Source organism: Polypterus senegalus, chromosome 16 (genome assembly GCF_016835505.1).
Source record: "Polypterus senegalus isolate Bchr_013 chromosome 16, ASM1683550v1, whole genome shotgun sequence".
Classification (NCBI taxonomy): domain Eukaryota; kingdom Metazoa; phylum Chordata; class Cladistia; order Polypteriformes; family Polypteridae; genus Polypterus; species Polypterus senegalus.
Window position 1 is genome coordinate 85999352 of NC_053169.1, and position 25452 is coordinate 86024803.

Consider the following 25452-nt stretch of genomic DNA (forward strand, 5'->3'; position numbering starts at 1 on the left):
CCTACACTGATGACCCAATCGGCAACGTTTTGTTTTGTCTAGTTGGAGCTGTGCCTGGCCACAATGTGAGCAGCTCAGTACGTTTGTTCTTAGAGTGCCTATTTGTGGATCAGTGTGGAGAAAGTGATGCTGCCAGTCCTCACATGCTAGGATCTGCCATTTACGAAGTTCAAAATCCAGTTACAGAGGGTGGCACTAAGTTCCAAGTCTGGAATTTTATTTATCAGCTTCGAAGGTGTAGTGGGGTGTTAAATGGTGAGAAAATGATTGCACCATTCTGCCTTGACTTAGAGGAAATAACAAATACAGCAAATCTATATAGCATATGAAATTACAAAGTCAATATGGTCATAAATTACAGAAAAATGTATTTTTGGGAGGGCTGAACCAATCTTCCTGTATCTGATGTTCCTGATATAATAGACTTGTTTTAAAATACATTAAATGAGAAACACATTCCTGGATAAGCTCTTGTATTATGTCAAACTAAGCCCAACATCTACATAAACCCAACTGATCCATGACAAGAGTGCCTCATGAGGAGATGCCCCAGACAGCAGTGTTAATTCACTACCTAATTACTAACCAGTGTACACAATGTGGACTTCAAAAACATTGCATTTTGATTTGTTATTCAGGATGCATTATATTAATTCATTCACTCCTCCCGTTGCATTATTATTTGACCAATAACGGCGCATTGCACGATAACGTGCAGTGGAAACACTTGACTTAAACATTCCTAGTTTTCATCCTCTTTCTCTGTACGTTTAGCGTTCGTTTGCTCAGAGGTTGATGCACTTTCTGCTTCCTGAGCAGCTCTTCTTATCTCCACCCTAGTGGCCCACTTCTTCTCTTCTTTCGTTGGCATCTTTTCGTGTTAAAATTGATTAAGTCAGTGTTTGTGTTGCAATTACTTAGTGCGTTTTCCCTCATTTTTTACTTAAGCTGGCATTTAAGTCTTCACTCTACCTCAAGAATGATTTAAGATATGAAGAGGTAGGGGAATTGATGGCGATGATGGGACGGAATGAGAATAGCGCCCATACGCATGCACCACACGGCCACCCTGCTGGCAGCTACCGGCAGTTAATTCTACAATAAAATAAAACAAAAATAAAAAGAGGACTAACCTTGAAGGTCAATCATCACCCCGAAAGCGGGTAGTAGATGTCACGTAGTATATGTGTCCAAATTTCAAGTCAATAGGTCACACGGTTTGTGAGCTACAGGTGATTTAAAATCCTGGACAGACAAATGGACAGCCACGGATGCGTATTGTATAGAAGATAATCTTGTACATTTCTCTTTTGTAAAAATACAAGTTTATAAATTTATTTCTCATTTTATAAAATAGCATGTCATAATTTCATGCTGCTTTGCAGTACACTAAGAAAGCAGCAAGAAGTACCACTTACCTAAGGAACGTCATGGCACACTCAGTGGCAACTGCTTTAGCTAGCAGGGTTTTCCCTGTTCCAGGTGGTCCATAGAGCAACAAACCAGAACGCCTCAGGCCTAAAGACACAAGCTCAGGGTGATCCAGAGGCAGCTGAACAGTATCCAAAATCTCTTTTTTAACAGAATGAAGGCCTCCTATATCATGCCATTTGACAGCAGGAATCTACAAAGGAATTTTTTCAAAGCATTCAAATATTGAATCGCCCATTACAAATACTAGAAGACATTTTTTTCCATTCCACAGTAATAAATCTTAAACCAATCATATATCACATAATCATAAATTTCGACATTCTGCTTTCATCTCCCCGACTAGATAGCGAAAACTATATTTTTAGTGTTGTAAGCCAGAATGACTAAAAAGGCATTACTTTTATAAATATTATTATTCTTCTCATTTTAAAAAAACTAAATAAATAAATCAAACACATGAGAAGGTCTGATCTCCATTGTGAACTGGTCCTGTAAGGAAAGGCACTGACTGAACAATTGGTGATGTGCAATCAAATACCTTAATGCTATTTACTATTTTATTCCACAAGACCAACTGAAGCCTGTCTGATTAAATGTTACATTGTCAAATGTTTTATGTTATACAGACCAAAGAAGACTGTTTAATAATGCAAGGAATGACTCTTAAGCAGCAGCATTTGTGTGAGAGAACTAAAGTAACACACACTATGCGTCCATACTGGGTGACACACCATTAGTCGTTACGGCCTTTTTTTAAAACAAATACATGCCTGCCATGATAGTAGCACATATTGTGTATCTTGAGGGAATTTGATTTAGTAATCCTAATCCTGCCTACTGTTAAAACCTATAGTCATGCTGGAAGCAGAAAGTTTCATATTTTCACACCATTGTAAAGGCAAGGTGCTGAAAAAATATGCAAGTTGAAAAATGAAAGGGTAAAAAAAATGAAAATTTTGGATTAATTATTCATGAAATCTAAAAAAGACAGAAAAAAAATCTAGTATAAAGTGTTTCCCAAGAGCAAGACAGGGGATATTACATTTTGTTTTTCAGAATAACATCATGTAGAACCACATAGAAAAAAAAATTAATTATTTTGTAGTGGTTTCTCTTTTAAAATAACCAAAAATGAAAACAACACTGTTAGCAAGTAGAAAGGTGCGGCCTCTGCTTTTCCTTACAAGCTTAAGAATTGTATTGACCATTGCAAAATATAGGTCATAATGTGCACAGCTAGCAAAAGGCTGCCGGGGGCAAGGACTCTACTAAGGCTACATTTACACTGCGACATTCTCATTTAAGAATACAAGCATTAGTCTCCATTTCTGCCTTTCCTCCAAACTATCCCATAATTTTTAATCACTGAGAACTGAGACTTTTGACAATGCTCTGCAGAGCCATATATGTCTTAAATGGCAGCTCAGTTTAGCAGTGTAGATGGCTGAAAACAGGCTCTAATCCGTACTAACCCCTACTTTCTCTTCTGTTCTTTTTCCGTTTTTTTTTTTTGTGGTGGCGATCTGAATGCCTAGAGCGGGCTGGATGGTCTCGTGGCCTCAGAACCCCTGTAGATTTTTTTTTTTCTCCAGCCATCTGGATTTTTTTTTAGTTTTTTCTGTCCTCCCTGGCCATCGGACCTTACTTTTATTCTATGTTAATTAGTGTTCCCTAATTCTGTTTTCTTGCTTATTTTGTCTTTTTTCTCTTTCTTCATCATGTAAAGCACTCTGAGCTACATAATTTGTATGAAAATGTGCTATATAAATAAATGTTGTTGTTGTTGTAATGGTGGTTTCACTTGCTCGTCCTTATTACATGGCTCTTCCCTGTGTGGTAAGGTGAGGTCCACAGCTCATTGCCTTTTAAAATAAATAATAACCACATTCAAGGTTTAAGGAAGGGGTGTGGTAGTGTGGCTGGAGTGGTTCCCGGGCACGATGTGGCGCTGGTGTTTCCGCACTTAAGTGCACAGGTGAGGAAACGGCCGTGTCTGTAATTGATGCTGAGACCTGTTAATTGCCACAACTGTGCCACATCCCCACATATAAAAGGAGAAGTGCAAGTGCAAGGAGGGGGAAAACAAGATGGAACTGGAAAAGAACGAGAAAAGGAACTGCGGTTACAAGTCGCCTGAAGATCAGTCTCGATGAGAACGATCTGGCTGCCTCAGGCAGCCACGTCTGACCGAGAACAATGCAACACGTGCGGAAATCATTGGCGTGCACAAACCGAAAGGGAAACTGGCTTGTTCGTATACCGAGTGTGTGGTCGTGAACCGAGGCAAAAGTTTGGCGAACTTTTTGGTCGTGAACCGAGTTGTACCTGTACTGAGACGTTCGTGAACCGAGGTTCCACGGTAATGCAAAATGTTAGCAAGGGCAGGGGTCGTTTTTTGCTTGAAAATATCACTTTTTAAATAAAATTGCAGTAATGTGGACATAGCCTTAGGTGTCACAAAGCAGAAGAAATTTCCATAGCAAACTGTTACAGAATAGTGAGCACCACACTAGTAATGAGGCAGCACCTGGTCATTCCAGAAGACATGGCATACTAGAGTGCTGCAGACATGCCTTCACGCAGGGTAATGTACCAGAGAACTCTCCATTAGTACCTAAATTAGTAAGAGAGAAGAGCTCTGAAGAAACTGGGAAATTAGTCCACTAGAATGTTAGTGGGAATGCAACAGAAGGGCTGGGTGTGGCTGACTGTCCATTTGAAAGAGAGGGACACCATGAAGGATGGGAAAAAGGAAATAAAAAAAGACATCCAAGTGGACAGGCTGGATAGAGAAGAGCCTAGCCACCTAACCAAGCAAGCTGGAATCCACACTACCAAATAAAAAGTAAAAGGCCAGTTCATAAACGGGGACAACAGACAATTTCTTTCTGTGCTGCATCCCATGCCCATGTGTTTTATTCAGTAAAAAAAAAAAAAAGCACCAGTAGCTGTTTGTAGTGAGCGTACTATTAACAAAGTATTAACCTGAAGTATAAACAAGATATGAAAGTATACTGGATCATCATTTTAGTTTTATCTCACTCACGTAGAAAGTTAGGGCTGCATGGTGGCACAGTAGTAGTGCTGCTGCCTTGCAGTAAGGAGACCTGAGTTCCCATCCTGGGTCCTCCCCATATGGACTCCCTGTGTCTGATTGGGTTTCCTTCAGGCACTCCAGTTTCCACCCACAGTCCAAAGACACGCAGATTAAGTGAACTGGTGAGGCTGAATTACCCCTTGTGTGTGTTAGGGGTTTGTGACTGGTACCCTGTCCAGGGTCTGCTCCTTCTTTTGCACCCTTTGCTAGCTGGGATAGGCTCCTGCCAGAACCCCCCACTGCAAACAACCCTGGTCAGGCCTGAGCAGGTCAGAAACTGACATGACATACAAAATGAATTCCATCACATATGACCATGTGAGTAAGTATTATAAACAACAGCCGTCAGTTTATCCCGGCTGGGACAGCCCAGTAATGGAAGGATGGGGAAAGGCAGCTTATCAAGGACACTGCCTCACCCCAAGACGATAGATGGCAGCTTCCCTGGACTGCAGCGGTGCCCACAGGGCACTATGGGACTTGCAGTTCGGCAGCACAGCCCTGCTGGGTACCATGGGTGCCGCCAGAGGATGCTGTGGGAAGTCGGTGGGAAAACAAATTCTCACCGAGCCCGGAAGTACTAAGGGACTATGACAACGGAAGCCCCAAAGTACATCCCGGCTGATTGAAAACCTGAATTCACCAGCTGACCCGGAAGTGCTGGTAAGTCACGTGGGAGGAAGAACAGAAGCACTTCCAGGTCAAGGACTATATAAGGGCTGATGGGAACCCAGCAAGCAAGCCGGATTTGGGAGGTGGTTTGACAGAGCTTGCTGGGAGGAGAGTAGGAAAGTATTGTGTTTAATTGTATTATTAGTATTGCCTTTACTGTATATGGTGATGGAGGTGCTTCAAAGCACCACTATTGGAAAAGAAAGAATAAAATATCCTTTTTATGCTTTTACCTGGTGTCCTGGACTTTTGTGTATTGGGTATGAGGAGTGCCAGCGCCCTCTAGTGCCACAGTATGTAATATATGTAAGAAACCCTGACTTTTGAGAAGATAATGGAAACAAATAGAATAGGGTGCAAATAAGGATAACACATAAAAGGTGCAAGGCAATAACTATAAATGTTTCAAACAAGCCATTCAAGAGACACAGTTATATATAATAATACATAAATGGTGCTAAGTTAAGAGTCCATTCACTTTTGATTAATGCAGGACTGATATGCATTAGACAACATTTATATTACATGGCTAAAAAACACTGCATTGGTATACAAATGTCATTTTAATGTTCAAAACTAACAATACTGTGAAACCTCGGTTCACGAACGTCTATGAACACGTACAAATCAGGTTACGACCAAAAAGTTCGCCAAACTTTTGCATCTGTTCATGACCACACACTCGGTTGACGAACAACCCAGTTTTCCCTTCTGGTTTGTACGCGCCAATGATTTCCGCACATGTTGCATTTTTCTTGGTCAGACATGCGTGCTTTTGCTGTGAACTCTTTGTGCTCTATTTCGTTTCCCTTCCGGTTCTTATGCGGCGATGATTTCTGCACGTGTTCAGTCTCTCCCTGTGCGTTCGCTGTGAACTCTTTGTGCTCTATTTCATTTCCCTTCCAGTTCGTACGCGCCGATGATTTCCGCACGTGTTCAGTCTCTCCCTGTAGTACATTGTCATTGGTCAGATGTGCATCGTGCAGAGGGACTCTACCTCAAAACTGTAACCTCCTCTCCACCCAGCTTCCTGCTCACTTCCTTTATGCCAGAACTCGACTCATGCAAGGTTAGTTTTCTTGGTTGTTTATTAAAAAAAAAGTGTTTACAGCGAGCGGTTCCTAAGGCGTGAACTCCTGCAATGTTAGTTTTATCTGTTCAAGGTTTTCTCCGTGTTATTCAATGTTTTTACATTTAGTTTACTATTACACTGTGCATTCTATGATATAATTAACTATTTTTGTGCTTAAAAATCTTAAAAAAAAATATATTTACATACAGTTCGTATGGTCTGGAACGTAATAATTGTATTTACGTACAATCCTATGGGGGAAAATTACTTCGGGCCAAGACCAAATTGGGTTGCGACCAGAGTTTTGGAACGAATTACGGTCATGACCCGGGGTTCCACTGTACTGAACTGTCTATTATTACAATATATAAAATAAGAAAATAAAATAACAAAATGTGACCTGCATGAGCAAATACTGATTAACCTGCCAGCAATAAGGACACCTGAGCAAACAGCTAGCAATTAGAAAAACTATGCTGTTCGACTTTATTTAATGGAGTTTCCTTGGACTTGTTAAACTCTGGACTCTTTAATTCCATTTTAAACACACTCTTGTGTATATTTTTAAACAACTGCTATGGACTGATTTTAATTTCTGTACCTTAACTGACTTGAACCTTGTATCTTTCAGATCATTCTTTTAGAATCTTAAACAGATTGTGAATGTATTAGATCTGGGGTCATTAAAATCAGCCTGAGAAAGGCAAACACTGACTAACTGAACGTGAAGTTAGGCCTTTAAGTTTGGGGTGCATGCAGAGCAGGAGAGATAAAAGCACGGAGTGCAGAAATTGACTGATCAACAATCACAAGCAATCTGCACCCAGACTTTAAAACACTCCTTTTTCATTATTTTCTCCATTAGTATTTTCAATAAGATTCTTTTTCAAATCCATGTTTCTTTATAATAATATTAATGTTATGCTGCTTGACTGGGTCAAGGTATATTTGTTAAGAGCACTTGGAGTGGGTGATTGCCACATTCCTACAGGGTGGGCAGCTGAGAAGAGACATCTTCAATACAAAGCAGTGTGGTGAGTGGGCACCTGTTTTGATGACTGGCATGGGTGCAGCTTAACTGTTTGGTCTGCTTATTCTGAGCTAGTAAGTCTCTTTGCTTAAAGCAGCTCTCTATGTGCAGATAAGACTGTACACGGGGGAGGGGGGGGTGCTATAAAGCAGCTATATTAAGGCAAACTTCCACAATAATACGCACACAAAATACAGCTAAACAGGTCCCCTCTACTTTTCATTGGTCATACAGTATCTTTCACTGCGAATTAAAGAGGGTATTTGCAAAATAATTTAGAGAAAGAAGGTTGGGTCCAGTGCCAATGCTTTAGCTAAGAGAAGACTACCTGAACATATTTTCTGTACTCTGCTTATCAAATTTAGAGTAACAAATATTACATTAAGTGTCGCTTTGATTAGTACGAATACTAAAAACTAAACAATTAATGATGTTTCCCAGTGAAGATATGCAATCTGTTAAAAAAAGAATACCTTTGGTGCTCCAATTGCTTTTGAATGAACTTTATTCAATTGTTCCAACGATTTCAAAAAATCCTCAGCTATAATGGTGATTCCACTGTCGCATAACATTTTCTCCTCTTCTAAACTTGTTTCACAAGGAAAACTGTTCAATACAAGAAAATAAAGAGGATTAAATACAGTTAGGATTCTGAAACTTGAAAAAAGACTTATTTTGGTATTTAATTTTCAAATAATACAAATGATTTATTGTTTATGGACCTTGTAAAAATTCTCTTCATGCATTAGTGAAGTGCCAGTGATTTATTGGTGTTCCCGGGAAAGTGCCTGACTTTTCTTACAAACTTGATCTGAAGACTGTACGGTCACTTGAGTTTTCTAAAACCACGACATAACATTATTGCTTCCAACATACAAACACTGAAATATCTGGGATCTCGTATGTTTTTAAATTGAGTCGGCCGGTTCCAAGCGTCAACTGGATGATAGCATACATACAAGGACACAACAAGCACATTAGTGAGTCTTCATTGTTTGTTAATTTATTTTTAAAGTTGTGTTTTTTTTATTATATTTTTCTCAAACAATTAAAAAAAACAAAACTTTATTTTCCTCCCGGTATTTCAGCTAGTTCTTTCTAAATTACAGAATCTCACAAAAATGCAATCCCCACCAACACAATATGGAATCAAGATGCGGATGAATAATTCAAGAACCTTCTTGCCTTGATAACTGATGTACTCAGAAAGCTTTAAGCTTTTGTTCACTTTTAGACAGATTCCACATAAACCCCATTTAAAAGCACAAGGACCTGCATTATATTTATTTTGTTCTTGAATTTAGTATTTAAGAATATGATTACAAATTAACATATGAGTGTGAAAAAAATAAAATCAACTTGAAAATTATGTAACTTATGCTTTAAGCTAAGCAGAATTTCTGCTTATTTCGTTACCTATCTAAACACATTGTTTACTTACCAAGCACTGAATACTCTTTTATAGGCAGTTTTACTTGAATAGGCAAGTAAGGCACAAAGATCCCCCAGGAAAAAACCCTAAAATGGCAAACATTAAAAAAAAAATAAATAAATAAAAAATCAATAAACAAACAAGATGCAACTGTCACTACTAAAGTGACGACCACAAAAGGTTAGATTTCTTTTACACTTATAAGAGAGAAAGAGACCCCTACATATGCAAGTAAGTTCTACCCTGACAGCACTGGGTATGGGTGGGAAACAAATACGGACAAAATGCCAGTCCAGTACAGGATGTGAACACACACACACACACACACATACACATACACTTATTCAAACATGGACTTAGTTAAAGATACCAATTAACAAAAGCTGCATGTCTTTGATGATATGAGAGAAAGACTAAAGTATCAGTAAATAAGCCCACCAATTATGGGCACAATCTGGAAACTCCAGAAAGACAATGAGCAGTTATAGGATTCAAAACCAGGACTCTGAATCCATGAAGCAGCACTGCTAACCACAATACCACATGCTGCCCACCAACCAGCATTATTCCATAAGAATATAAAAAAAATCAGCACTATTAACCTCACATACTCAAATTTCAACTAACTCTTAAGATACCCACTGCTGTCTGCTTAGCAATCTTGCAGAGGCTGACATCTTTTCCAAGGGGCATGCCTGCAGTAAGACTCATCAACATTGCTTTTCTTTGCTCTTCACTTGGGCTCTCTATTGCCACTTCATGAACAAATGACATAATTACATCAGGGAAGAGCTCTTCAGGCTTTGAAACTGTGCCAACCACCACAACAGGGAAGCTATTAAAAACAAAACACAAAAATATTAACAGACCGCTTACAAACTACTGCATTTTTCTTAGTACGGTATAATATAGTATTTAAAACAGTAAAACTAAATTTCCAAGTTCTGCTATGTTTAATATTTTTCACTAAGAATATTAGATGTTTAAGCAAAACCCAATATTATATAAGCAATTGTTAGTTACTCCAAAATTGTTATTATTTATTTACCTAAGAAAGTTATAGTATTCCCAATTCCTTCTGGAAAATAAAAATACATATAAATTGCTGCAATTGCAATAACCACAAAATTCCAATAAAAGTCTTTAAACTGTAAAATTAGTCAAACATAGTATTGTCCTCGGAATCTGAATGCCCCAGAACTCAAAAAACTTGGAGACCAAACGGAACATTTGAGCAAATTGTGTCCCAGAATCCAAGCGCCCAGCACGCTGTTCGTGTGTGTTTGTGCACATATTTCCCCAGTGCTCAGGGCACCCATACGCTTTGTCGTTTAGTTCGTTGCCGGAAGCTGTAGTGAAAGCATCTCGTGTGATTTTTGCTGCTATTTTCTCTGCTAATTTTATGCTTTTGTGCCCGTTTTGTGTTATTTTTTTATATAACTAAGGGGCTCTGCCCCCTGCTCGCTTCGCTCACCCACCCCCCAGGTTTGGTTTACCGAATATACAATTTAAAGAGATTATTTTCATGGGAATTATTACATATGCATTATTTTCACTTTTACTTTAAAACTTTTGCAAAAACAATACTTGTCCTTTATTTCCAGCCCCAGGTGTGGTTACATCTCCTTCTCGCAGGACGTATAATGCAGCTTACGTTGTGAAGGGGGGGTAGCTGAACGCACGCTAAGGAGATGGCATTGGATCATCTGCTGTCTTTCTGCTGCTGGCGAGCTGCATGTTCTGCTTGTCTCGCTACCCGATAATTTCAAAGCCTGTACAGCAGCTGTCCTTTTGCCACTTTGTGTCTCTGCCGATTGGGTTGTGGGTTTAGGATGGCTAAACACACGCTAAGGAGAAGCGGTCGGATCATCTGCTGGCGAGCTGTGTGTTTTGCTTGTCGCTTGTTATTGTTTTAAGAGCTAGGAGCACATGAAGCATGTCTGCCAAAAAGCAATCCAACAACTGCTAGGTAAGATGTCCGTAAACTAGTTTTAAATGATGTCTCACTGCTTTGTCTCGCGTGACGTTGTAAAAACATGTTCTTCATTTCTGGCCCCAGGCGTGGTTAAATCTCTTTCATGCAGGATGTAGAACACTGCTCGCGTTGTGAAGGGGGGTGTGGGTGCCTGAACGCACGCTAAGGAGAAGTGGGCGGATCATCTGCTGCCGAGCTGCCTGTTCTGCTTGTCGCGCTGCCCAATAATTTCAAAGCCTGTACAGCAGCTGTCTTTTTGCCACTTCGCATCTCTGGCGGTCGCGTTGTGTGGGTGGTTAAGGTGGCTGAACTCACGCAAAGAGAAGCAGTCGGATCATCTGCTGGCTTTCTACCGCTGGCAAGCAAGTTAGAGTGTCTCTCGCAGGACTACAAATTGTCTTCCGAGAAGATCACGTCTCATCTCCCTGTCTTCCTCCCTAAGATTTTTTTTTTAGAATAGAGAGATAACAACTTACTGTATTCGCCATGGGTCCTAAATAGTGTAGTGAGGAAAATAAAGACTAAGAGGAAAGCTGTTAGAGCTACAATTTTTAATTTTATTAATTTACATTTTTATTCAAATATTATTATTATTATTATTTGTCAATATTTTATGGGTTCGCTTCCCAGGTCCTCCCTGCGTGGAGTTTGCATGTTCTCTCCGTGTCTGCGTGGGTTTCCTCCGGGTACTCCAGTTTCCTCCCACAGTCCAAAGACATGCAGGTTAGGTGGATTGTGGATTCCAAATTGTCCCTAGTGTGTGCTTGGGGTGTAGGTGTGTGTGTGTGTCCTGCGGTGGGTTGGCTCCCTGCCCTGGATTGGTTCCTGCCTTGCGCCCTGTGTTGGCTGGGATTGGCTCCAGCAGACCCCCGTGACCCTGTGTTCGGATTCAACGGGTTGGAAGATGGATGGATGGATATTTTACCTTAAAATCCAGTGTATTTACTGTTAAAATCATTTTGAAAATTCGAGTTCGTGGGACCCAAGAATGGATTAATCCAGTTTCTATTATTTTAAAGGGGAAAAATTATCTTAGAACTTGAATGATTTGGAACTCAAACGGGGTTCTTGAACAGATTAAGTTCTGATTCCAAGGTATCACTGAAATAAGGCTCAAATATTCAAATTAAAATAAGAAAATATTCAAATATATTGAGACTTACGTTAAGGATTCTGGATTTGTAATTCTTTTTAACAGTGTTATCATGGTAATGGTTGCAGTGGTGGTTATTGAAAGAAAAAGACCAATAACAAAAAAAAAAAAAAATCCCAGCGTTACTCAGCCAGTTCTCTCCGTCTTGATACAGTGATGATCCTGTTTTTCCAGATGAGCCCACAGATGCTTACTGGCTTTTCATTCTAAATGCCGGGATATAAATGGTACCCTGCCGCTACCGACTGGACACCTTCAATATAATAAAACAAATCTGACTTTGACCTACCTGCCTCTTGCATGCTGTTTTACTTTGCTATTCTCATCCTGTTACTGTTAACTAACCCATACTCCTCTTCATCTTATAAACTGCTCTCTCTGTGTCTGTTTGACCATAAGACACATCCCAATTTCTTTTCACCACAGAACTCCTGCCAAGTGCTGCAAGTGGGACACATGCAACAGTGTCATAAGTGCTTCATGATTTGCAGACATGCAGGTAAAAAAAGTAAAATGAGTAATATTTATGTAGTGAAGTGTGGTGCCAGCCTGGGTGGCTTGTTAGGATTTCAGCTGATTTCGTGTGAATTATTTATGGCTCGCTGTAACGAGGTGGACTTGTTCACCCATTCGTCAGTACTCGACTAAAAGAAAAAAGTCAAGGGCCACACAATCTGCCAACTTTTTCTTCTCCTATAGGGTTGCAACAATATTTAATTAACAGTGGCTAGATATATTTAATTAAACCCTAATTGTTATATTTTTAATTAAACCCTAATTGTTTTAGGCATTATTTGTCAAGTCAGACGGAGACTATTTGAAGGGATATTGTGCATTTGCTGGCAAGGCTCTTTAAAATTGGTGTTTTAAAGCATTGTAATTAAAGGAAAATTAGAATTATGTCTATTATTTTTCATTTGCTTTAATGGGGAGGTCTTAGCATTAAACAACAGTCAAGGATCTCAGATTTAAGAGTGAATGAGACAGAATTAGACGGCAAAACAATACGCCTTGGGCACAGGAGAAGAGTTTTGAAAAACTGCTCTGAGCACACATGTAAATCAAAGTGCAGAGTAACGGGATTAAAAAAGAAATACTATGTTGAGAAGGCTCCTGGCTTTTACTGATGTATATAACAAGCTAATCATTAAAAATGACTAAAAGGCTGATTGTGGAAGTTAAGCACAATTAACAGATTAGTTAAAAAAAAAAAACAGCAGCTCTGCATAGCGCGTCTGGAGTAACACAACGCCAAAATTACCACAGGTTAAACAAACAACCATTCTTTGACAGAGCATGTCAGCTTTTGCCTTTGAATAAATCCTTTTTTATAAATACAGCTGAATTATATTTGAATAGTGACATTCAGTTTGACAGGCATTGAAGTCCTTTGCAGTGCAGTGTGGTATTTTAGTGTATACTCTACTACTCTTTACTGAACTTCTTAAGCTGAGGAACATTTGTGAGATATTATAGCAGGTCCTGCTATAATATTTCAGCAGGTTTAGGTCTGGAATTTCACTAAACCACTCAAGAACTATTACATTGTTATTCTTTAGCCATAAGCCTTGCTTGTGTTTTTCAGGCAATAATCTTGATGCATGACCCAGCTACATTTTTGACACTTACTGACGAATGGCTGGACATTGAATAATGACCACTCTCAGAAACATTGTTTACTTTCCCAAACTTTCTCCATCTGGACAACACAGTATTGATTTTATGCTCCAGGGGATTACAACTGTTTGGAAAAATATTCAAAATGTAAAATCTAGTTATTCTATTGACTGTGTTGAACACAAAAGGGTGGCAATAATTTTCTCAACTTCAGCTCTGCTTACATTGCCATCCAAATAAATGAGGAAATAAACACCAAAATAAGGGTTTTTGCTCTCTCAGATACCCATGTGTATATTACTGGGCAAACACACAGATTGATAAAAGGTGCAGATAGATAGATAGATAGATAGATAGATAGATAGATAGATAGATAGATAGATAGATAGATAGATAGATATTAAAGGCACTACATGATAGATAGATAGATAGATAGATAGATAGATAGATAGATAGATAGATAGATAGATAGATAGATATTAAAGGCACTACATGATAGATAGATAGATAGATAGATAGATAGATAGATAGATAGATAGATAGATAGATAGATATTAAAGGCACTACATGATAGATAGATAGATAGATAGATAGATAGATAGATAGATAGATAGATAGATAGATAGATAGATAAAGCTAGCAGCAGTGGTGGCATTTGCAATCCATCATTCGTTGGAATACGTCTTGTTATGAGCATACCTATAAAATGCAATGCTTTCAACTTTGGTAAACAATGTACGGTGGTGCAGTGACCTGTGGTGCTGCCCCACAGCTCCATGGTTCTGGATTTAAATCCTGAATCTAGCCACTCTGTGTTATGTTCTCCTTTGGTCTGTATGGATTAACCTCTTACACTCCAAAGAGATGTTAGGTTAACTGAAACAACAATCTGGCACAGGCTGAGGGATTATGTCCTTCAATGAATCTGTGCTCTATCAAGGATTGGTTCCAGACAGATACACAAAGTCAGAAGATAGAATTGCAATGCACTATAAGATAGAGAGATAGATAGAATTGCACGGCACTATATGATAGATAGATAGATAGATAGATAGATAGATAGATAGATAGATAGATAGATAGATAGATATAGATAATTTGTTCCCAGAGGTAAATTTGGCATTTTACAGTTACAGTACAGTTTTAAATAAATACATAGATAGATAAGTAAGTAAATACATGAATATATAAGCATACACAGACACTTTGGTCTGAACACACACACTTGAATGATGATAAAGCAAGAAAATTCACAACAAAGAAAGGTTCTGACTTGGCTGTCACAGTCACAATGAGGTATTATGTAGAAGTTTTGCTGTTGGTATAAAGGAGCCCCAGTAGCAGTGGCAAGCTGGTGAAAAAAAAATGTGGGTGGAGGCACAGTTTTTTGTGTGGACAAACTGAAGCAGCACTTCATAGCGTGGGAGAAAACAAAAGAGAAAACACATACACAAACTGTAATGTTGCCTACACACAGAGCGCTTTAAGTACTGGAAAAGCAGTATATAAATGTAAACAATTAGTAGTAGTAATAGTAGTAGTAGTAGTAGTAGTAGTAGTAGTAGTAGTAGCATAGCCATAAATTTATTGGTGGGTGGGCATATATGAAACTAGGCATGCAAATAAAATTTTATAAAACTTTATAATCAGCAATCGAATGAGTGGAATCCTGTAATAAAACCCTGCTCAGTAATGCACACAATGTTGGAAGATGCACATACAAATTCAATCACATTAGATTAAAAAAAAAAACTCAAAACTAATTTGCTGCTAATTAATGTGGGAGAGTCTGGGGTGCAGAGAGCTGCATCACCAGGTATATCAGAAAGCAACCACAACCAATGAAAGGGCACCTCAGGTCACCTGCTTGCCAGAAGATTAAGGACTTGCATACACTCTTTTCTGGCTGGCATCCTTCACTCTGGAAATATAGGTATTCACACAGAAATTAAACACAAGTCAGAACCAATTTTTAATGGATGTTGACATGTGGTGAACCAAGCACGTTGTGCAAATAAGCAAATTTATTTCATGATTATTCCACATTATCTAATTAATTTATGTAGAGTTTTTAAACTATTTGGGATGTGGCCCACAAACCACCACTGCCCAGGACTGTTTCTTGACAAATGTCTGCTGAATAATTTGTTGGCTGAACGTCCTCATTGTTAGTGGGTCACAGAGAGGATGTGCAACATTGTCCATAATGGCACTCAGTTTGTTGTAATTCTATCCTTCAATACAACCTTCATGGGGTCCAGAGTGCATTCTGCCCTTTTAATTAGCCACAACACATTATAAGCCCAGTCTAAAATACCAAATACTGCAGAAACTCAGACAGGGATCTGTTAAAGTGCATTGAAAATCCTTTCCATTTTGTTTACCATACTGTATTAACACTCATTAAAAATTACTTTTACAGGCGTATAAGCATTACGTATACAGTTTTAATTTGATTATTCACTCGCTTAATCCAATACCGTTATGCATTAAGGCCTATAGAAATAAAATTCCACTTTATACATTTATCAGAATGATTTGGTACAGAACGTGATGTTTTAAATTCAAACAAAAATTCAACAAGAACATCTTGCCTGAAGAAGGGGCCTGAGTTGCCTCAAAAGCTTGCATATTGTAATCTTTTCAGTTAGCAAATCAAAGGTGTCATTTTGCTTGACTTCACCCTACATTCATAATAGCTAACACAGTACAACACCCTATTACTATAAATAAGATTCATTTAAAAGAGAAAAATAAACTGACGAGTACCTGTTTTGCTTGGGTGGATCTGTAAGCAGTTGCTTTAGAACTGAGGTGACCCTACAGTCCTCACTGCGTCCATCACGGTGCCTTCCCAGCAGCTGTAAATTTCTAAGAAGGACGACACAGGGCTTGTGAAGATCTGCCTGGTTAAAGGCATACTGTAACTTCACAACTGAAGCTGCTGTTGTTTCAGCACAAAGGGTGACACAGTCAACCTGAAAAGACACAAGAGATCTTAAATGAATGTATTATTTGCTAAAGTATATAGAAGCTGAATTAATTAAATAGCTGTAATGAAAAAAATGTGTTATGAAAAAACAGAGCCTGATGTATTTCAGGAGGACTGAATTGAGTTATTTTAGCACTTACTTTTGCAGTACAATAGACTGGCATAGACTTAATGTATGCTTCACGCATTACGCCCAATACTACACAGGCTCTGATCCCCATGGCTCTGTACTTCATAAGTGGGTAGGTACAGAGAATGAAGAGATGAATGGGTGAAAGGGCCTGCTATTACAATTTGTCCCATCAACAAACATACAGTGTGAAGTAAAACAACAGAAACCAAGCTTTATCCTTATCCAGGCATTCATGTCAACAGGTGTTGAAGAGACAGTCCTAGGTAACAGTGTGTTGGTGTACCTGATTTTAGTAACAATACCTTCAAACTGCATCTTTCATAGCAAGCTCCTTCTATGCTGCGACACTGTGAAATTCAAATGATTTCAAACACTTCAGTTAAACTTGACAGTGCATTTAGTGTTGGAATTTCTACAGCGGTGGTGGCATTTGCAATCCATCATTCGTTGGAATACGTCTTGTTATGCGCATACCTATAAAACGCAATGCTTTCAACTTTGGCAAACAATGTACGGTGGTGCAGTGACCTGTGGTGCTGCCCCACAGCTCCATGGTTCTGGATTTAAATCCTGAATCTAGCCACTCTGTGTTATGTTCTCCTTTGGTCTGTATGGATTAACCTCTTACACCCCAAACAGATGTTAGGTTAACTGAAACAACAATCTGGCACAGGCTGAGGGATTATGTCCTTCAATGAATCTGTGCTCCATCAAGGATTGGTTCCAGCCAGATACACAAAGTTACTGGAATAAGCAATAATTTTCTGGAAGTTCCTTCTGTGTGGAAATCGTATATTTTAATTATAATGAAAAACTCTTCAGGAGTTATTCCTACTTGTGCAAAAGGTGAATTCTACTGATAAATACCTTACCACTTTCATTTGTATTAGGCTTGGAGCCAACCCAATCCTACCTCACCCAGTATCAACATTTTCAAACCACTTCATAGAGATGTTTCATTGTGGGCACTGAAGTATGGTAACTGTGGGAAAAGGCACTGTTTAAAACTTCATTATAAAACAATATAAACATCCATCCATCCATTATCCAACCTGCTATATCCTAACTACAGCGTCACAGGGGTCTGCTGGAACCAATCCCAGCCAACACAGGGTGCAAGGCAGGAAACAAACCCTAGGCAGGGCACACACACACCCACACACTAGGGGAAATTTAGGATAGCCAATACACCTAACCTGTATGTTTTTGGACTGTGGGAGAAAACCGGAACACCTGGAGGAAACCCACGCAGACACAGGGAGAACATGCAAACACCATGCAGGGAGGACCCAGGAAGCGAACCCAAGCCACCATGCCGCCCACAATATAAACATTACAAAAAAAAAAAAAAGATTACAAAGTGCTAACAATCACTGCACTGTAGAAAAGACTGGCATTACCCATTTTGGCCACCTGAAACACAAGCCCTGGTTTAGCAAGGCACTGCCAGAATACTCTTAATATTAAGTTTCTTTTTGACTAGGCCTCTCTTTGGAATGCAAACTCTGCACCTTATCTCATAAAATGATCAATCACCAATGACATCTCAGAGCCCTCTTATCTTGGTATCAGTTAAATAAAAGCTTAAACAAAGAACTACAACTCAAAGATTGACAACTCTGACAGACAGAACATTGCACTAATAATCAATCATAAAGAATGGGGTTATGTGCAGCCAAGAAACCAATGGCAAGACGTCAACTACTGCTTTTAAAAAACCCTTACAAACCACAACTCTTTGCTTACTCCATCAAGTTCACTGCTTGCTTGACCTGGCTGTAACTTCTGAGATCCTGTATTTATGGGGTGTGGCTATAACAAGAGCTGGAGCAATCCCTTCTCCTCCAAAGGGAAACCAGCGCTGGACTGGAAAAATGGAAGACCATTCTTAAAAAGGAGTAGGACCAGGGGTGTTAACAGTCCAAACCTTCCTAAGATATCAGGTGCCCAATCAAAGGAAAACTATATATGTAAAAGCAACGTATTTGTCTTTCTAAAAATGGGAACTGCGTGATCACTAGTTGCCAAGAAGATGTGATTTTGTTAGCAACAAGAGGACCAAAATGATGTGTTTGAACCTCAAAAACAAAATGCAGTACAACCCAAAGGTGCGACTAAGGCAAAGAAGAAGACAGGCTCCTTAAACAGAGAAAGAAAGTGAGCTGAAAATGTATGCATGTATCTGGATAAAGCCTACCAGGAAAGGCACAATGCATCGCTTACTTCAGACCATAAGTATAAGTACTTTGATTCCAAGAACTATTAATTGTAGCTTAACAGAAAATTCAAAGCTAGCTAATGTATTTTGGTATTAGTGTCAATGTAACTGAAAGGTAATAATCATTGTGAAAGATAAGTTCTAGCTGTGTTACAAGTGCCTTTTTCATTGGGAGAAAAAAAGATCTATGTAAGCCAAAAGAAAGAATTCATAAGTTACAGTGGGATGCAAAAGTTTGGGCAACCTTGTTAATAGTCATTATTTTCCTGTATAAATCGTTGGTTGTTACGATAAAAAATGTCAGTTAAATATATCATATAGGAGACACACACAGTGATATTTGAGAAGTGAAATGAAGTTTATTGGATTTACAGAAAGTGTGCAATAATTGTTCAAACAAAATCAGGCAGGTGCATAAATTTGGGCACCGTTGTCATTTTATTGATTCCAAAACTTTTAGAACTAATTATTGGAACTCAAATTGGCTTGGTAAGCTCAGTGACCCCTGACCTACATACACAGGTGAATCCTATAATGAGAAAGAGTATTTAAGGGGTCAGTTGCAAGTTTCCCTCCTCCTTTAATTTTCTCTGAAGAGTAGCAACATGGGGGTCACAAAACAACTCTTAAATGACCTGAAGACAAAGATTGCTCACCATCATGGTTTAGGGGAAGGATACAGAAAGCTGTCCCAGAGATTTAAGCTGTCTGTTTCCACAGTTAGGAACATATTGAGGAAATGGAAGACCACAGGCTCAGTTCAAGTTAAGGCTCGAAGTGGCAGACCAAGAAAGATTTCGGATAGACAGAAGCGACGAATGGTGAGAACAGTCAGAGTCAACCCACAGACCAGCACCAAAGACCTACAACATCATCTTGCAGCAGATGGAGTCACTGTGCATCGTTCAACCATTCGGCGACTTTACACAAGGAGATGCTGTATGCGAGTGATGCAGAGGAAGCCTTTTCTCCGCCCACAGCACAAACAGAGCCGCTTGAGGTCTGCTCAAGCACATTTGGACAAGCCAGCTTCATTTTGGAATAAGGTGCTGTGGACTGATGAAACTAAAATTGAGTTATTTGGGCATAACAAGGGCGTTATGCATGGAGGAAAAAGAACACAGCATTCCAAGAAAAACACCTGCTACCTACAGTAAAATATGGTGGTGGTTCCATCATGCTGTGGGGCTGTGTGGCCAGTGCAGGGACTGGGAATCTTGTCAAAGTTGAGGGACGCATGGATTCCACTCAGTATCAGCAGATTCTGGAGACCAATGTCCAGGAATCAGTGACAAAGCTGAAGCTGCGCCGGGGCTGGATCTTTCAACAAGACAACGACCCGAAACACTGCTCAAAATCCACTAAGGCATTCATGCAGAGGAACAAGTACAACGTTCTGGAATGGCCATCTCAGTCCCCAGACCTGAATATAATTGAAAATCTGTGGTGTGAGTTAAAGAGAGCTGTCCATGCTCGGAAGCCATCAAACCTGAATGAACTAGAGATGTTTTGTAAAGAGGAATGGTCCAAAATACCTTCAACCACAATCCAGACTCTCATTGGAACCTACAGGAAGCGTTTAGAGGCTGTAATTTCTGCAAAAGGCGGATCTACTAAATATTGATTTCATTTCTTTTTTGTGGTGCCCAAATTTATGCACCTGCCTGATTTTGTTTGAACAATTATTGCACACTTTCTGTAAATCCAATAAACTTCATTTCACTTCTCAAATATCACTGTGTGTGTCTCCTATATGATATATTTAACTGACATTTTTTATCGTAACAACCAACGATTTATACAGGAAAATAATGACTGTTAACAAGGTTGCCCAAACCTTTGCATCCCACTGTATGTGCCTCTATCTATAGCACTGGAAATGTCCAATTAAGTTTCATAATTTAATGTTTTGTGTTGTTTGTTAATGTCTTTTACCTAAATAGCTATATACATACTCACAAAAATCCATTTTCCGTTATTCTTATGTTATAAATACGTTGTATTATTTTGTTTATTGCAAATAGTGTGTCTGGGTTACATGTGAAGATTAAGTCTATTTCCACATCAAATAATAGCAGAGAAAGTGTGTTTAATGTAGACTGATTTATTGATCTTGTTCATAAGTTTTACAGATCTCTTCATACTTCTAGAATCCCAGCAGGCAAGTGAAAAAGAGATCCCTCATTTAACCAACACTGATTTGGTGTCCCTCTTTTGTGTGTTAATTGTGTTAAATAATTGCCAGCATTGGAAAAGGTAAAACTGATAATTAACTAAGAGATTAACCTCTCTTTTAAACCCCTCTATCCTAAATCAGTGCAGATGGGCGTGGCCTGATACAGCCAAAAAGTAGTTATCAAACTTTAAAAACATATCTTAGCTACATGTATAACAGCTTGTAATCAACACACAAACACAACCCCATATCAGAAAAAGTTGGAACAGTATGGAAAATGCAAAAACAAAAAAAAAGGCAGTAATTCTTAAATTTACTTTGACTTTTATTTCATTGCAGAAATTATGAACCCAAGATATTTCATGTTTTGTCTGGTCAACTTCATTTCATTTGTTAATATACATCCATTTCTACATTTCAGGCCTGAAACACATTCCAAAAAAAGTTAAATGTAAAGCATTCAGAACTTTTTAATGTCGCCATTCCTTCTCACAACACTTAAAACAACGTTTTGGCATTAAGCATACCAAGTGATGAAGAGTTTCAGGTGTTATTTTGTACCATTCTACCTGCAAACACATTTTAAGGTATGCAACAGCACAGGGTTGTCATCATCGCATTTTTCATTTCAACATTCAACACGCATCCTCTGTTGGGGACATGTCAGGCCGTAGATAAATAGATATAGATATTATATTAAAATAAACTCTTAAACTCACATATTTTCAATTACCTTCAGAAGGTGAAGATTTAGTCTGCTGCAAGCAGCCTTCACTGCTGTAGTCTTTCCACTTCCGCAATGCCCTTTTAATAAAACAGTACATGGTCTGTCCAATGAAGCTGTGGAACTAAAAAATTAAACAAGAAAAAATAATTCATCACATATATACACTGATGTACCATTCTGAAAAACAGCAAAGTTGGGAAAAATTAACAAATGACTGCTCTTCACCCGACTTCCACCTATTCATCCTTCTTAGGGCCTTAGTGATCGCAAGTGAAGCTACACACACCAGGCCACCCTATCCCCAATAACAGTCTCCAGCTACTCTTAATAGTTCCTAAGTACTGCCCTGGCTCTTGTCCCAGTATGCCGTTCCTGATACACCCACTGTAGGAGACATTCCAGGATGTCCTTAATGAAATGTCCAAACCACGTTACCTAGCTAATTCAAAAAAGGCACAGGTTCTTCTCCATGCTCTTCCCACATTGATAAGATCCTCACACTGTCAAGGAGTATAGAGATAAGGTCTAACCAGTAACAGAGCAATGAGACAAAGGTCTTACATTAACATACAATTACAGTCAGCAGAGTATTTTCCAAAGAAAACTCCTTCAATAACTGCTAAACATGTATGAATAAATTTAAAAACTGAACTTTCCATTCTACAACTAAAATTACCCAGAAAAAGACAGAAACTGTGACAAAACGAACCAAGCACCTACAGCCAAGTCATTTTCCTTTGCATTGATCCAATTCTTTCAAATGCTGGTTTTCATTTTTCTGCTGCATGTACTTTGTATATTGATAATCTTATTTACTAATTGTGCTCTTTGGAATTATTCCAGAGAAGGTCCCTAAATAAACTACTGGCTTTCTTACACTGGTAGCTGTTCACCCGGTTTGGCGCAATTGAATGAATCTTATAGCACCCTATTTCACAGCGCTTTAGGGTCATGCTATTTTTGACCAGCTAAAATTTTCTCAGTTGGGAGTAACGTGCACATTCTATAAATTCTTAAATAAAGCTCTTCACTTTTAGTCACCAGAATATTAAATATAAATAAAATTGTCTTGCTTTAGGTATGTAACTGTTCAGTTGGAATGGGGGGAAATTCTTAAATCTATCCTTTAACCTTCTGATAACTTACTCAAAAATTCAAGCAAGCATTCCTAAATAATTTAGGCTATATGTCCTTACATGAAAAATGTTATATCTTAAAACTCCCTTTCCTAGGAATGTGGAGTTGGTGTAGTGAGGAGCTTGTAGGATTCTCCAATTCTAGGTGCTATACTGCTTGAAAAATTGAAATCCTGAAAAAGTTAGCCATAGCAAATGGCTTTAAACCAGTGGTTTTTAAACCTTTTTTTTCCCTTGACCAATTTTGACCATTGTTTGACTTTTCATGATCTGAAACTGCCACTATACAGTGGCTGATTATCAAACCACTCCCTGAAATTTGCAAAAACCCTTGGAAAGTAGCTGCTGCTCATCATCCTAAGTGTGTCCCCCTTTGATGACCGTCATCCAGAAAGGTGGTGGGAAAAATCAGGGGATGATAACTATTGCAGATGATTAATCCTGACTAATTCAAATAGAGTTTTCCAGGCACAGCCTGGCATAAACAATCATTCAGTGTGCTAAAGTATCTAAAGTATAAATTAATTTTTCCTATAGTGATTAGTTTTTGTAGTTGGTTTAATTTTGTTGCACTTGCGGCATTGATGGAACAACCTTTTCACTGTGTATTTCCCAGCATTAATGGAGCTACTCTAGCCCTGCTGAACGCATGGGGAAAGCTTTCAAGGAGTTGTTGCTAGAAGGATGTGGGTGCCTGCCATGAATACTGTTGAGACGTTGAAGGAACACGTTGAGAAACCCCTAAACCTTGTGGATATGCCCTTCAAGAAGGAGGCAGTGCCAGAAGCATTTGTTGATGTTGGATTCATCAATGTGACGAAGGTCAGTAAAGTGTGGCACATCCTAAAGAGTGGTAAGGTTAAGGGGGTAAAAGACATCTGACTGGAAATGCTAAATACACTGAACAGATATTGTGGGGGTGCTTTGCCTCTTCAAATGATGGTAACCATTTTTAAAAATAGGAAGAAGAGGATGTATTCTATTTACTGAAGAATCACACTCCTCAAAATCCTTGGAAAAGCTTACACAGAAATCCTTCTGACAGCTGCACCTCAAATACAAGAGGAGCAGAGTGGATTCCGTTCTGGCCATAGACAAGTGGACAGATATTTGAGGTATCATGGAAATTTGCTAATCTTGTCTACATGTGGTTTGTGTAAACTGAAAAAGCTTATGAACTTGCACCCTTGAGGCAGGTTCTTTGAAACTATGGGGTTGCAATACCACTGCTGTGTTCCACCTTTTCACCTAACTTTAAGACTTTGTTAAATGGTGTGACTCAAACCACTTACACCTTAACACCAGCAAGACCAAGGAGCTGGTGGTGGATTTTAGGAGGCCTAGGCCCCTCATGGACCCGGTGACTGTGTGCAGAGGGTGCAGACCTATAAATATCTGGGAGTGCAGCTGGATGACAAATTGGACTGGACTGCCAATACGGATGCTCTATGTAAGAAATGTCAGAGCTTACTATACTTTCTGAGAAGGTTTGCATCCTTCAACATCTGCAGTAAGATGCTGCAGATGTTCTACCAGACGGTTGTGGCGAGTGCCCTCTTCTACGCGGTGGTGTGCTGGGGTGGCAGCATAAAGATGAAAGACGCCTCACGCCTGGACAAACTTGTTAAGAAGGCAGGCTGTATTGTAAGAGTAAAGTTGGACAGTTTAACATCTGTGGCGGAGCGATGGGCATTAAGCAAACTCCTGTCAATCACGAAGAATCTACTGCATCCACTGAACAGGATCATCTCCAGGCAGAGGAGCAGCTTCAGTGACAGACTTTTGTCACTGTCCTGCTCCACTGACAGACTGAGGAGATCGTTCCTCCCCCACACTATGCGACTCTTCAATTCCACCCGGGGGAGTAAATGCTAACATTAATTTTATTTTTAATTATTTCATTTTTATTACTATTTAATTTAATATTGTTTCTTTGTATCAGTATACTGCTGCTGGATTATGTGAATTTCCCCTTGGGATTAATAAAGCATCTATCTATCTATCTTAACTTGTATGCAGCCTAATTTTATGGGGTTTTTTTGCATAATTAAGATGAGATCATTCCATGTGGCCATTAGACTCTGGTAAGAGTGACTTTCATCTCCCCATCCATTCATGGACAGGATGTCAAGACACAGCAGAGAGTTATAGATTATCTGGTTAGGGTATACAAGGATTTCATCTTTGCTGTTTGCAGATGATAATGTCATCTTGACTGTGACCTCTGGCACAGCCAAGGGTGATGCTCTTGTGATAAAATTAGCACCTCCAAATCCAAGATCATAGACCTCTTTAAGGAAAGAGTACCTTATTCTCTTGAAGCAAGGGATGAGCAACAACCACAAGTAGAGTAGTTTAAGAACCTCAGGACCTTGTTCACTAGTGAGAGAAGAAATTATGGTGACATTGACTAAAGAAGCAGTGGATTGGCAAAATGTACCAAGCCATGTAGTGAAAGAGATCCAAGTCCTTGTATATACATCCCTGTCCTTGTTTTGTTCAAGAGTTCTGGTTATTTGTAGTACAATTGACTGACATGACATTCCTACATGGGGTTTGCTGGAATCACTCTGGAAAGAAGCTCAGAG

General features: G+C 39.0%; 1 protein-coding gene across 3 annotated transcripts in view; it reads right to left on the reverse strand.

The window, feature by feature from the left end:
- pex6 (peroxisomal biogenesis factor 6) overlaps window positions 1-25452 on the reverse strand; it is a 79244-nt gene that overhangs the window by 33520 nt on the left and 20272 nt on the right. For all 3 annotated transcript variants that reach the window (XM_039738237.1, XM_039738238.1, XM_039738240.1), the window contains exons 6-11: window positions 21735-21849; window positions 16252-16460; window positions 9380-9572; window positions 8747-8823; window positions 7779-7911; window positions 1419-1624 (exon numbers count right to left, since the gene is read on the reverse strand). In XM_039738237.1, coding sequence (XP_039594171.1) covers window positions 1419-1624; window positions 7779-7911; window positions 8747-8823; window positions 9380-9572; window positions 16252-16460; window positions 21735-21849 — 933 coding nt within the window. The remainder of the gene's footprint in view (window positions 1-1418; window positions 1625-7778; window positions 7912-8746; window positions 8824-9379; window positions 9573-16251; window positions 16461-21734; window positions 21850-25452) is intronic.